The 15,228-nt window shown below is 41.2% G+C and overlaps 1 protein-coding gene across 1 annotated transcript in view; it reads right to left on the bottom strand.

Annotated features, from left to right (window-relative positions):
* The window catches only part of DROSHA (drosha ribonuclease III), a 74,455-nt gene extending 59,245 nt beyond the window's left edge, over positions 1 to 15,210 (bottom strand). The window contains 9 exon segments of the mRNA XM_036397984.2: positions 974 to 1,054; positions 4,454 to 4,608; positions 7,059 to 7,200; positions 7,756 to 7,880; positions 7,883 to 7,986; positions 8,960 to 9,052; positions 11,425 to 12,282; positions 13,422 to 13,541; positions 15,146 to 15,210. Of these exon segments, the coding sequence (XP_036253877.1) occupies positions 974 to 1,054; positions 4,454 to 4,608; positions 7,059 to 7,200; positions 7,756 to 7,880; positions 7,883 to 7,986; positions 8,960 to 9,052; positions 11,425 to 12,275 (1,551 nt within the window). The 5' untranslated portion in view covers positions 12,276 to 12,282; positions 13,422 to 13,541; positions 15,146 to 15,210.
* Positions 15,211 to 15,228: the final 18 nt, after the last annotated feature.

The raw sequence follows: 15,228 nt of genomic DNA, 5'->3' as shown, positions 1-15,228 counted from the left end.
GGGTACTCTTCTGAACTGCAGGACAAAAGCTGGCCTGTGGTGATGGCAAGACAGCTACACCACTATGCTGCTCTGGCAGTAAGGAAGGTGGTTCTTCAGCCCCAAAATAAGCTTCTCACAAATAAGCTTCAACAAGGCAGCTGCAAACAAGCTAGTTCAAAAGTAGGCAGTTCCACCTACTGGACACTGTGAAAAGCATTATATCCAAGAAGATTTTGTGAAACCTCGGATTCTCAGATGGCATTGTTCCAGGGAGCAGCTGCCTTCATGCAGCAAGTTTTATATATACTAGTTTTCGCCTCCTAAATTTTGTTCCTTTTCAGCAAGAACCCTAGATGCAACATGGGGAGGAATAGATCCTGAACTGGAGAAATTTATAGTAAGCTTCAGACCAAAGTGAATTTTCTGAACTCAAATAATTCACAGAAATGTTCCTAACTCCTTAACTGCAGACAAAAAATTGTTTCAGTAAATATACGTAAGAAGGCCAACTGAAAAATAAAATTTTTCAAGAGAAAGTACAAAGATAGGCAGAAAAGCCTACATGCTAAGGCAAGAATGCCTCCTGACAAGCCTCCTGCTTCTTTCAGCAGCAGAATTATTATTTATTTTCTTTTAAAGCAATCACTTCACAAAGTGGGCCCTTCGCAACACAATTATCCACTTGAAGATAGCAGATCTTTGATCACAAGTTCTATTAACACAATCATGTTTTAGAAACTTAAAAAAAAAAAACCAAACAATCCTAAAGCTAAACAAACACAGGCAAAAGTTTTCTATAGTTTCCAGGCGGATTTCATTACCAGTATTGCATTTTAAATATGAGGTAGTGCAACTAAGTGATTTAAGGTTGCACAAGAGGTTTTTTTCACTCAGCCCATAAATCATGGGAAAACCCCCTCAAATCAACCCAAGCAGGAGTATACAGCTGCAAGTTTGTATTCATAATTGCAATCCTTAGAATTACTAATACCTCTTCACCAGGATAAATGCCATGTCTGATTCCTGTTCGCCGGGCTTTAGCACTGCATTTGCACAAAGGTCCATCATTCATCTGTCAAAAACAAAATAGGATTCTGGTTTTATCGAAAAGTGGTTTTGGAAAAGTATGTTGGTTTTAATGGCCTGAGTGCTGATGCTTCTAAAAGCCTGTCATGCTTAGATTAAGTGGATGTTCTTAAGCCAATAAACCAAAAACACTGTAGTATAATGCACAGCAGCATCAGAACTCCATCACTATTTCAGAAGCACAAGATGGAAAAACATTCTCAGCAGAATTCTACCACCCTGCTATAATATACCTCTTTTCCTTTGCTTATATACACAAACAGCATGCTGACTGCCTAAAACAAAATTTAGGTCCTAAACATGCATGTGTCAATATTTACATGCTGAATTCTCCATATTCAAATAGTTCTACTGAGTTCTCTGATGGAAAAATCCATCCTCAGCTAAGCCCTCTGCCATGGAACAAGGCTATCCTCTAAAATGCAGGCCATTCAAATATTTTACTTGGTGCTTTAAAGAACTGATGGGAACACTTCAAATCCATCCTGTGAACAGATCAGTAAAAAAGATAAAAGAGGAAAAAATACCACTTGAGTATTCTGTATGGGTGCGTCAAGTGCCAATACCAAAAAGGGCCAATGCAATACATCATAAAGCTGGTGTCTTTCTTTTCACTTTTATGACAAAGATCAATGCAGACTATCAACTACTGCACCAGCCTTAAGCTTTCTGCTCTTACATTATGCTCATTGCAGAAATCCAACATAAGAAGCCCAGAAATAAACCAGAAAAACAAATTAAGTTCCCAACCCCAGTTTTTAATCAAAGCCTGAATCCAAGAAGTTAAACTTTGTTGCAGTCATCTTTTCATTAAAAATCCTTCCTTAGGATTTTTTCCTTCTGAGAGGCTGAGAGGCCTCAGAAACAAAATGTAAACAATTGTTATCTGCTGCTGTGGAATGCAACAGGTGGATCCGTGATTGGTCTCGTGGATGTTTGGAATTAATGGCCAATCATGGCAGAGCTGGCTCTCTCTCTGTCCAAGCCACAGACCTTTGTTAATCATTCTTTTCTATTCTTAGCTTAGCTAGCCTTCTGAGATGAAACCTTTTCTACTATTCTTTTATTATAGTTTTAATGTAATATATATCATAAAATAATAAATCAAGCCTTCTGAAATATGGAGTCAAATTCTGATCTCTTCCCTCATCTGAAAACCCCTGTGAACACCGTCACAAAACTTCTTTTAGCCTTAGAGAAAAAAAACAACCAACCAAACAATAAACTTGCAATGCAATAGAAAAACTAGCAGAACTTTCCATGCTATTACAAGTAGTCTGAAAACATAAACAGCATCCACGGTGGAGCTAAATGGCATCATCACATGTTAGATATAACATGAAGATACCACAGGAAGGAAGAATCCCAAAACCACTGTCATTGTTAGCTTTAGGCAGCTGGGATAGGGATGCAACCTTTAAGTTTTGATGTTAACCTCTGTTTCTTCAGACTGGCACAATGTGTATGTGCAAAGTAACACAAAAAGCAGGACACTTCCCTACTCCTTTGGAAACTTAGTCAGCCAACCTTAACAATGGAGTGATGTGACAGCTTGTTGTTGACACAGTTTTTCCCATTCTCTTGAGACCCTTAAGGAAAGAACTGGTTCAAAGAAATAGAGTCATGCTCACAGGCAGAAGCATACTTTCTCAGTGGCTTGTACAGCAACAAGACAGAAGAGAATTAAAAAAGCAGTCAACAGCTAATTGTTCATCAGTGCTCCAAAAAGAAGCATCTACTGAGGCTATTTAAATAATCATCACGTATTTCTGAAACTCTCATCCTTAATTCTTAGAACTGTTCCGCACGAATACAGCCTCCATTATTTCAAACACACAGGCCAAAACTGACAGAGATGTGAAGCAGCTGTTAAGCTCAAGACTTGAGAAGCAATCAGATACATATCTATCTTGTCCCTAACAACACTGCTCATAGAAAAATAATGCAGAGATTGCAGAGAGCCATCAGGAATTGATGGTAAAATGATGGTGAGAGATCACAAATTTACATAGGCAATGCCTTCTCTGACCAACAGAGCAACACAAACAAGCAGATCACATTTGTAAGGCAACAGCCACTGTGGTGGCATTGAATTTAACAATTTATTTTCTGGCAACTGTCAGCACTGCTGGAGATTATCCAAATTAACAAACAAGCTTCTCAGATTGAAGGGTGGGGAAGATCCATCCCACAAATCTAGTTCCATGTCAGATGGTGTACCTGTACATGTCAGAGTGCATGGCAATCATTCCTGCTTTATTTATTGACAGAAAGCAGATAAATACCTATAAAAACTTCATAAAATCTTTTTTTTCAAATAAAAGTTTTCAAATAAAATCTACACAGAAGTAGTAAAGCACTGACAGGCTCACCATGATTGATTTTAGCCTTTTCAAGAAAGATCAAGAGTCAGTCCCAAGAAAGTTTTTGGTAAAGTACGTTTTTCAGCAGGAAATTAATATACCAAACATTCCCGGATCTATTCCATCTACAGTCATTTCACTTTTTTTTCTGTTAATATTCTTCATAGAACATTACTTTGAAGTGTGCCCAAGAGCTACACAAATTTTTCTGTTAAATATCTGAACAGTTTGCTAATTTTGTTTTCCATACAAATAAAAACAGCTAGCTATGCTCAATCATTTTTTAACTAGAAGCATAAATATGAATCTGTAATAGAATATTCAACAGACTTTTGAATTACCACAGTGGCAATATGCATTCCAGTATCTCTTCACATTATGATTTGTTGCATGCTAAACTCATACATCACACAAAGTGACAGAAAAATAAATTTACTGAGGTGCCACATGAAATGAGAGAATAGATTGTAAAATACTTAAGTAAGAAAGATGAAGATAGTGGATTTGCAAACAAAAACTAGTCTTCTGTGCAATGTGTACATTCAAAACAGCACTTCATGAGCTCAGCAATTATATTTAATGAGAACTACAATCTCCATGCAATTACAAAAGAACCATTAGACAAGAAATTAGAAGCATTAACTGCATATTTAAAACATTATTTATCATTATGAGCCGAGAGCTTAAGGTGAAAAATTTGTAAAGGATGTAAACATATTGCCTTTTCTCCAGTTGTGTACCTTTATCTCAAGGCTAAAAGGACAGCATTAGCATATTGTTAGCATTCAGTTTTTATTAACACTGTCAGACATAATTCCAACTGAATAATCCCCAGGATTAATTAGCTGGAACCACACTCTTGAAATCAAAAGTGAAGTGCTTTGAAGATGAGAGAGAAAAGGGAAAACAAGGGTAAAGAAAGCATTTTGAAATAGAAGTCATTCTGCATGTTTGACAACAAAATTTTCAATGTATTGGGAGAGTGACCTTTGGATACCCAGTACTTTTCCCTCACACCCTACCTGTCCGGGATCATTGTACCACAATTCCTCGTGGAGACGATCAGGGTGTGCTTTTTTACGCTTAATTTCTGCAATGACGTCAATAACATCCGAATCTGAACTGCTGGAACAGCTGCTGTCATCTTCGGAGTCACACTCTGACTCACTGGAGCTCTCTGATTCACACAGAAGAAATAAAGATGGCTGAAAAACACGTCCACATGCTCTCTTCTCCATAGCAATGCACTTTCTATCATGAATTAAAGTCTGGAGTTAACATTAAAAAAAAAACAAAAAACCCACACAAAAACCTTGATCTCAGTATCTCTAATCTCCTGTGGTACTGTGGAGTAACTCCCTTTCTTGTGCATGAATTCTAGTCACTCATTTCCACAGATATCCTCAGCTCCAATTTAAATAAATGCCTTCACAGCCAAGACATTTACCAGTACGCAAGTAAAGCTTATTTTATTCTTGGACTAAAATGCAAAGTTTCTTCCATTTTTTAAGTTTTGACATAAGAGCAAATATATTACTATTCAAATACTGTGAAACTATGGTTTCAAAGTACACATTTTTACTGAACATAAGACTCTTCTTAGTTGAAAGAAAAAGGAGAGAGAGAAAATGAGAGAACATCACTAGGAAAATGTTTCTCTTTTTTTTTCAAGATGTATTTTTACACAGTTCATAACTTGGCATAAGGTGTTATTAAAATGCATCCTTGGAACACATGGTTTACATAAGTCATCTATGCCCAGCTGAAATAGTTTCCTCACAAAGTATGCACATGTATTCCTACAAATAACTTAAGTTTTAAAAGTTCTCTGATATACATCTGATTAATACTAAAGTCTATTTTCAGGTGCAAAACCTGAATGCATGGAAACTGTGAGAGTAAGTTGGAGTTTCAAGAGACTAACACAGAACCTTTTGATGTAATGCATTGAAATTATACAATCATAGTATGGTTTGGGCTGGGAGGAGCCTTAAAGACTGTTAAATTCCAATCCCTTTGCCATGGAGAGGGATACCTCCCACTAGACCAGGTTGCTCGGTGCCCCATCCAGCCTGACTTTGAACATTGCTAGGGATAGGAGATCCATAACTTCTCTGGGCAACCTGTCCCAGTGTCTCACTGCCCTCACAGTAAAGAATTTCTTCCATCATCTGCCTTTCATGATCTAAAAGTGCTCCTGAAGGGCACTGCTATCCCACTGCAACACATGATTGCTGCTAACACAAGCCAGAACAGAGACAGCCTTTACTGAAGTACAAAATAAGACAAACTACTAGACACTACATGGCTGTAGGAGAAGCTGGAACGGACACCAAGTTAGCCCAGGGGAGCAATGAAGACATACAGCCTTAGGGTTCTCCAGAAAGAGAGGAAAAAAAAATGCAGAAGTTGCCCTTGGCCCTTTCATATTTTAGCCTGGAGCAACAGGCTTTCCTCCTCAGAGATCTAAGGAATGAGGGCTTTACACAGGTATGTTGAGTGTAGCAGCCATGTCCTTGATTCATTCACACATGAAAAAACACCTCCTAAAAAACCCTACAGTTAACTTTGCTAGAGATTCTTGAAGGAGTTTAAATATATGCAAATTCACTCTTTAAAGAAATGTGAAGAACTCCTTTACAAAAGTAAGTTCACATTTCATCTGTATTTAGTTTTTTGCTTTCCTCTTCATTGCATCTTTTTATACCATCAGCACGTAACCATGTAATTATGCCTGTATTTCAGCTTTGGAATTTTTGATATGCGACTTCTTAATGAGTTACTAAGATGAGACCTGAGAGTTTGAAGCAGCTCATCTGGCCAACATGAAGCAATATTTATAAAACAAACCCAACAGATTATCTGAATTATCATGCTATGCCTACAAATTTCTTGAACTAAGGCAACTGACTAAAAAACACACTATGAAACACTGAAATGCTGGAAGTATGAAAAGAACAACAATTTTCACAGAACAAACCAAGAAAAATAGCTTTCACTGACTTCTGAGGAGACAAATTGCTATAAAAACCTCTGCACTGCTAATTCAACCAGTATTTCCCCAGTACTTGATGCTGCTGGATTTTCACTGTTAGAAGATCCATACAGCATCTTCACTGTATTTCACTGTCAGAAGATCCATATAGGTGGAACAAGATAATGCAGATAAAGTATGTTGTGAAACTTCTGCAGATGTCTGACCATACTAAGCAGAGTTGCACAACAAAAATACAACACTGAAGAAAAACTCAGATGTTTGCTTTTACAGCACAAAGTCTATCACCAGTACTCTTGCCCCCTCTTTAGAAATGTAAAACCAGGAGCTCCTTAAAGCCTCTCATGTGCCATTCTCTGGACTATCTGATCATGCTCATGGGTGAGCTGATGTTTCATGCCATGGAAGAAACTAGCATTTGGTAGTGCTCAATACTCCCTATTTCCCCCTAGGCTTTCTGGGTAAAGAATCTAGCCCTACTTCAATCAAAAGCTACAGCAAAACTCCCACAGATATGAAATACAAAGGAGGGATTTAAAATTACTTATCAATGTTATTAAATACACGCAACTGCAAAAACAGGTTGACTGCAGATTAGTCCATTTCAGAGCTTTGTCATCATTTCAGCCTACCTAAATCTTCATCCAGCTTGGTTTTTGGTGGCTCCCATGGTGGCCTGGCTGCTTTGGCCTTTGCCTGTCGCTTTCCTAACTCCTCGTCAAACTTTTCATACAGATCCCGGAGCTTGCTTGTTCCTACCACAGTAGAGTCCCCCTGTTAATAAAAGAAATTAGAACAACAACAGAACAAAAAAAAGGACAGTGTTAAAATAGCACAAGAAGTCAACATCTATCAGCATTTCATGAAAAAACCCAAAAAGGTGGGAAAGACAGATCTTTCAGTGAAACATGGGAATACCTAATAAAGCTTTAGCATATTATTACATTTCTTCACCAGGTGAACTAGCAAAGAAATTATTTCATTTGCTGGTATAGCACTTCTAGCACTTCTCCGAGTTTGCAGGAATATATGGTGCTTGAGGCATTTTTGCTCACAGGTTAAACAGTGTATAACAGGGAAAAAACAGATCTTTCCCTCCTGAAGACAAGAAAAAAGGTATGCCTCTTCCATGTACCACTTATCTGAATGCTAACAGACAGAGGGAACTGATAAAAACAGAGAACAGCAACAAATGAAGCCCTAACAGGGTTAAAAGACTGAGATGATTGGGAAGAGAGAAGAATTAAATGACACAAAATTATGATCCTGCTGAGGGGTTCATATTGTAAAGGACTGTCTGCAGTCATTTTAGAGTTCTCGCTGACATACCACTTGATCCATAGGGTCATTGGAATAATAGCTTTCAGAATGGGTACAGCGAACCCAGACTGGCTTAAGCAATTCCTCATCTTCCTCTTCATTTTTTTCAGATGCATTCTCTTCTGATTCTTTGTCTTGACAGCAGTATAATTTTTCTCTTTACTGGAGCTCTGGTTCTCAGACCACCTTTCTCTGTCCTCCTCCCACCGGGTTCTCTTTCTCTCTCTGCTTGGAGACCGGCTTAGTGGGAGAAAGCAAACAAAAGCAATTCTCTTTATTATTTTAAAATGAAAACCAGTTTGCTTCAGATCAGTAAGTCATTCTATCATATAAATTGCAGCAAAATCCAGTTGCCATTCCAGTTTTTAAAGTTTTTTACTTTTGCACCATAAAGAGTACAAGAGTAATTTGTAGTTTTGAACTACTATAAAATTGACTTAAAATTCAATGTGCTATTTATTTTAAGCCATGTTCAATAAATAAATAAATAAATAAAATAAAATAAAATAAAATAAATAAAATAAAAAATACATGCCATTTTAAATAAAAATTCCTACTTGCATTCTAGGTGAATTTCTTTTAAGTTAGGAACTCATTGGTAAAAACCAAGTCACATCAGTCATAACTGAAGTTACAGTAAGAAGTTTCAAAGCACAGCCCACAAACTATTGGTATGACAAAAGAACTTGAGTTTTATTAAAAGGATTCTACAGAACCAACAATTTTGTTACTCTAATACACCTTAGAACAACACAAGGTGCATCACAAGAGTAATGCTTTTGAAAGAGGAGTAAGGAAACTACCTACTTTTTTTTATCTCCTCTGCCTACAAAACCAATAACATTGCAATATTTTCAACTTTCAGAAAGGAACAGCCTCTAAAAGATAATCTAGAGTGACTCTAAATATAAGAAATATAAATATAAGAAAAGCCTCTAAAAGATAACCTAGAGTGACTCTAAATAATTTTGGTACTTTACAGACTAGAAGACTTAACAGAAAGTCTTTAGGACACAGCAATGAAACTCTCTGTCTCCAGAGATTAATCCTGTTTCTAACTCTACAAGTTCCTGAGAAAACTGGCATGTATCAGTAGATGATTATTAATTTAAGACACTCATTTTTTCTGGGTTTCACACGCAAACACACAACCTCACATGAGTGGATGCACCGAGCCTCAAATGCTCATGAGACCACATGCAGCCTTCCTTACCTTCCTGCTCTCTTGTAATCCTTTTTGTAGGATCTGTCTGGTGATGGTGATCTTCTGCTGTCACGGTGACGATGCCTCTCCCTCTCCCGCTCCCTTGAAAAGTTCAAAAAATGAGTTAAATGAGAAATCATAGCAGCCTAAGATCGTGTTATACAAAATGACATCCACATGCTGACTGCTAAAAGCGCAGATGTTCTTAACACTGACCTTCAGGAAACTTGTAAAAGACAGTCAAGCGTCCATGTCCTCCACCTTTGTCACAAAGCCATCTATCTCAATACTAAAGTTAATTCACACCATGCAGAGGTGACATCTATGAATTCCCCACAGGACCATTTCTCCTCTTCTCCTGTTATGAATGGCAAAGCAGTTGAGGGAGCTGGGGTTGTATGTCCTGAAGAAAAGGAGGCTCAGGGAAGAGACCTTGTTGCTCTCTACAACTGCCTGAAAGGGGCATGTAGCCAGGGGAGGGTCGGCCTCTTCTGCCAGGTAACAAGCACAGAATGAGACAAGCTGCACTAGGGGAGATTTTATTTGGATTGCAGGAAAAGTTTCGTCACTCAAAGGGTTATCAAGCAATGGAACAGCTGCCCAGGAAAGTGGTGGTATCATCATCCATGAAGGCACTTTAAAAAAATGTAATGTGGCACTTAGGGACACAATTAAGTGGAGGAGTTAGCAGCATTAGGTTACAGGTTGGACTTGATGATCTTAAAGACAGTTTCCAGTTTAAATGATTCTATGAAATTACTGTATTTATTAGGCAGGAAAGCTCACACAGGCAGGTTTTATACTCTGGTAACAGCTGGTAAGTCATTGTGCAGCTGTTAAAACTTCTAGTCTGCTGATACACTAGGAATTATAAACAGCTGCCTCAAGTGGCTTGGTGGGTTAAAAGAATGAGTTAAAATTATTCATGAACATATATATATATATATAGATATATGTTTGTTTCCACGCATATGAAATATGAAACAATGCAAATTTACAAAGCAAAAAGTTCAGATAAATTATCTATTGTTTTTCCCCAGCCCCATTTATCCTTGTTTGTTGGTGCCTTGCTCAGACATGGATTTCCATCTTCAGAGAGAGCGTACTCTATGCCATCTGACTTGCTTGAGAGACAGATGCTGCACAAAAAAATCAACCCCGAGTCTGGCAACCAGTTCTGAATCAAAATAAGTAGATACATTATCAAGTAGATCTGGAAGCTGTTGGTCTAATGCAGCAATCCAAAAGAGTTTGAGAAAGAAGCTACTGAAAACATGCATTTTTAAAACTTAAAACTGAAGCTTGAAATTATGCAGAAAAAAGGAGAAAACTCCACAAGCACGTTAAACAGAAAAGGCCAGTGCCTTAATGCCAGTTGCACTAAGTTCCACGAAAATCCTTTTTCAAAAATCAAAGTAAACTTACTGAGTGTGAGGCTTGTGTGGTTTTTTTTTGAATGCAGGTGTCTTAAGGGTCTGTAATTAAGTCTCTGCATATCTAAAATCAAAGGGGCTTCATTTACGCAGGCTTTATGTATAAATTCATGTTCTACACATGCTATGAAAAAATTCTGAGCTTTTAAAATTAAGAGCATGTGATCCAGGAACCCTGATAAATACTTTACTTGCCAGTAGCTCTTTGAATACTTAGGCAAAGCTCATTAGACACATAAAGAGCTACAAACAGAACAAATCCAAGATATGAGAAAGATTTAACTGATGATGGTTTGCTCTAAAATGTGCCACAGCAAACTATATCAGGTCAGCCCATAATTTCCAAGCTATTTCTGTCCATGAAGAATAGGGAGAGACATTACGTGATAAATCCCAAAGAAGTAGTGCACACTCTGAATGACATCAGTGAAGCCTGCAACTCACCCATATTCATTTTCACCTCAGTCCTCTTGAGATCATGGGTTGGCTTGCTGAGGTCTTTACTCTGAACACAACATGCTCTTCACCAAAACACCTTACTGCAAGTATTAGCTATGGGCCCCTATCAGACTATAAACCTCACCAAATCAGTATTCTCTACAAATACAAGGCTTACTGAAAGAAAGTAACACCTGGCACCCTAACTCTGGTTTCTAAATCTTGAAATCTGAAGTGTTGGGGGTTAATTGTTTGGAAGACTCAACCTTCCATAGTTTTAGAGTGCCAAGTCTATTTTCCTGCTACATGCGCATAAATTTCTAAGGTAAATATGTTGAGCACTACTCAACAATCCACTCAGTGGGATGCAAAGAAGCTCTTGTTTGAAAACTATCTCCGTGGACAAGAGCAACAGGTCTGCCAGCTCACAACCGTGAGGCAAAGCAGTGTGCCTGGAAGGTGTCTAAACAGTAATTTTTCCATGACACCTGACTACTGGCAACTTCCCGAGCTAGAGGGACAAACAAGGGTAAGGCAAGAACACTGATGCAAACACACACCGATGATGACATCTCCCCCCCAGCAGGCAGATAGAACTGTTACCTGTTTCGCTCGTAACTTCTGTGATGAGGCGATATCCTTCCTCTGTCATAATCCGTCCGGTGCCGACTGCTTTCCTGCCTCCTCCTATCCGGACTGCGGCCGCGATCCCGACGATCCCCGTGGTTAGCGGAGCGGTGCCTGTCGCCGTGCATGTGCCCGTGCTCGCGGTGCCGGTGCTCATCGTAGTGCTTGCTCCTGTCCGGGGAGCGCCGCTCACTTTGGGACTTCTCTCCCTGGTACTGCCCCGTGTGCCGGAAGTGGCTGCTGCCAGCACTGTTGCTGGCAGTGCTGCTCGGGAAGGAGCCGGAGCTGTGCTGGTAGCTGTTGAAGCTGGGCGGCGGGAAGGACTGCTGCGAGTAGCCCGCCGAGTACACGGGCTGGTAGCTGACCTGCTGTGGCATGACTGGCGGCGGGGGAGGGTGTGGTACTGTGGGGGGAGGCATCATGTAAGGAAAGGTGCTTTGTCCAGCAGGTGTTCCTGGCACGGGAGTGTTGCTAGGGTTTGGCACTGGTGGAGGAGTGGGAGGGAAACATGGAGGCACTGGGAAGCTCTGCCGCATCTGGTGGTTTGGAAATGGTGGCCTCATGGGACACTGGCTGATGGGATTTTGTGTGGAAGGGGGCACTGGAGGAGGATAGGGCACAAAGTCTGGCCTGGGAGGCATGTAACCGGTGGCGGGAGGGTTGGAGTAGGTTGTTGGAGGGGCAGTTTGCTGCTCATACTGGTACTGCACAGAGGGCTGCTGTGGGTGAAGCTGCCGCAGGTTCTGAGGGCGGTAGGTCTGTGCTGAAGTTCTTGCTCCTGGTCCCCCCTGGCCACGGGGACATCCTCGCCCAGAATGGAAAGACATGGCTCACCTTTATTGAGGAGAATAAAAATCCAGAGTCACACAGTTTTTGTAAGATGTCCTCAATGCATCTGCAGGAGCTACTCCTGAAGTGCTGAAACTGCAATTTCCTTTAACAGAAGCAGTAAATGATATCCACTTTCGCTGGGAGCTTTGTGCTCCTCAGACCTTTAGTGCAGGCTATTTATGCCCCTTTTGACTCCTTCAAGCCTCTAATCCATGAAAGCACTTACCGTCTTTAAGCCAGAACCCAAGCTAGATCATGCTTTACCAGTTGAGGCAATATAATTTCAACAAATTATTGTTATGATGACAGGTCAATGATACAAGCACCTCCACTAGTACTTCGACACTTTGATATAAAATCTTTGGATACCCCACACCAAAGAAATCACTCATTACTAATAACTGCAGTGGTCATACAAAGTTGCATAATAAAGAGTTCTCTCTCGAGCACAATTCCAAACTTTGGGCAGAATGACTTAACTAACACCTCAGTACATGCCACCTGGCTCAACAAATCATGTAAATTTTAAATTAAATACTAGCAATTTACACTCACTATTGAGTGCCCAATGTACTAAAGGACTGAATTCAACAGACTCTTCAAAGTGTTTTAAGTGAGGTAGTTCTATTTTTGTGGAAAAACAGGCTACACATCTTATAGGTTATGAAAAAAAATCATGTAGACTGTGCTATTCTTTAATTTCTGTTGAAATAAATAATTCCCAAGAAATCCCTCAACAGCATTCTTGGCCCTGCTACCCTTGAGAAACTATCACTGCTTAAAGTAGTCTGCTTAAGTCTTACTGAAAACTAGGCATGTATTTAAGGCATTAACATTTATAAATGAAAGCACTGTGCTTCATTAAAGTTTAAATTGATTCTTTAATAACAATGTAAAGTTTCAAAACCTGAAAAAAGGGGAAAAAGCACTAAAGAAAATCTATGGCTGGAATGGAAGGAGAGGTGAAAAAAATGACCTAAGCACTTCCAGAAGTCAAATCCTGTTTTCCGTAAGGGAAAGTGAGAAAGAAAGGGGAGACATACACACACACAATTGGAAAGATCACCAGAAAAAGGAAATAAAGCCTCCCTTTCGCTGAGGCTTTGCTGACGCTGAAGTACATGCACAGAATATTCTCCCACCTGCTATAGTGCGACATGGCCGACCTGGACTGCTCAGAGCACCGCTCTCAGCTGCATTCCGGTGACACTGCAGTAAAAGATGTAGCACTTGCTGAGAGAAAGTAGACAGCTTCTGGTGAACTGGAGGGAGAAAGGAAAAGAAACACAGGGGCAAAGGATTGATATCAAAGAGGAGGAATCAAGAGGACTCTTCACATGCAGGGCTTAGTGGAAGCCACTGGAACTGGTAATGGTCATTCCCTCTCCAGAACAACCAAGGGCCAATGTGAGTGAGAATTCCACACTTTGAGGAGACAGCAGCCATGATCGTATAAAGCCACTTGTTCCTTCCAGTCAGCCTGTACCTGTACCTGCTCAGTACCCTCCAATATTGTAAGGGCTCTCAAAAAAAAAAAAAAAAAAAAAAAAGCCACAACAAACCAGAGGAGAAAAAAAGAAAGTCAGTGTCCATTTTGTGTGGCAATAGGGCACCCCTTTGATATTACTAATTATAACCCATCAGATGCTGAATTAATTTTGCTTTGGCTCTCCTGTTGTGCTCTTACACAACTCAGGCTTGCAACAGAAGACTGTTCTAGACTTTGCTAACATTCACATACACATTTTATTTAAACAGGCCATACCACAGTGCCTTGTCTTTAGGTATGCTCCTTTCTAACATGTCACAGCATTCAAACAAAGGGTCTTGTTTATCAGCTCTCAGATCTGCCTGCCACCAGAGAACTGCTCTTGTTCTACCACTTTATTTCAGTCCTTCAGGGATGCACAGTATCACAACTGGAAAAAAAGATTCAAGAAGACAAGAAACTATTTTACATGCCCAAATTATTTTAAAGCTCCCTCTGCTGCAAACTCAAGTCCCATTCAACTTTTATTTAAAGTTAAGTAAGTTCAAAAACACAGAAAAGGGCAAACTCCCCTTCCCCTGTCACCTAAAGAGGAATTTTATTGCACTGACGGGAGCCATTGCATTCTAAAGCAGCACTGGTCCCCTAAAAAACACTGAATTAACTCGCCTCCCCCTGCAGATGCCCTGCTGAGAGCAACAGGGCACTGACACATGGACGAGAGAGCACTGAGAGGTGACATCATCCATGTCTGTAAGTGTCTAAGAGAGGGTATCAAAGAGGATGGAGGCCGGCTCTTCTCGGCAGTGCAGTACAACAGCACAAGAGCGAATGGGCAGAAACTGATGCACAGGAAGTTCCACCTGAACATGAGGAAGAACTTCTCTAAGTGTGCGCCTTCCCGCGCACCGAACGGATTCCACAGAGAGGCAGCGGAATCTCCCTCACCGGAGACATTCAAGAACTGTCTGGACACAATCCTGGGCCATGTGCTCTGGGATGACCCTGCTGGAGCAGGAATATTGGACCCGACGACCCACTGTGGTCCCTTCCGACCTGACCCCTCCAGCGCCACCCGGCCTCACCCCATCGCCACCTCCCGACGGCCCGGGGGCCGGGGCACGGAGGCGCTGAGCCGCCCCCGGCCGGGCCCTGCTCCCTGCTCCGGGCTCTGCTCGGCCGCACGGCCCCACCAGCCCGACCCCGCCAGCCCCGCGGAGCCGCTGCGCTCCCGACCCCGGGACCGCGCCCTCGACCCCGGGACCGCGCCCCCGCCATGCCCAGGCCGCGACCCCTACGGAGCCCCGCGAGCAGCGCGGAGCGGCCCCAAGGCGGCCCCGCCGCTCCTCGGCGGGCAGCCCGGCACACCGAGCTCACCTGGCGCCCCCACCGCCACCGCCGCCGCCGAGGCCAGCGCCACCTGCAGCGCCCCGGCTCCGGAACAGGAAAGCGGTGGGAGG

Source organism: Molothrus ater, chromosome 1, assembly GCF_012460135.2.
Source record: "Molothrus ater isolate BHLD 08-10-18 breed brown headed cowbird chromosome 1, BPBGC_Mater_1.1, whole genome shotgun sequence".
Taxonomy (NCBI): Eukaryota; Metazoa; Chordata; class Aves; order Passeriformes; family Icteridae; genus Molothrus; species Molothrus ater.
This window is presented reverse-complemented; position numbering and strand designations above follow the sequence as displayed.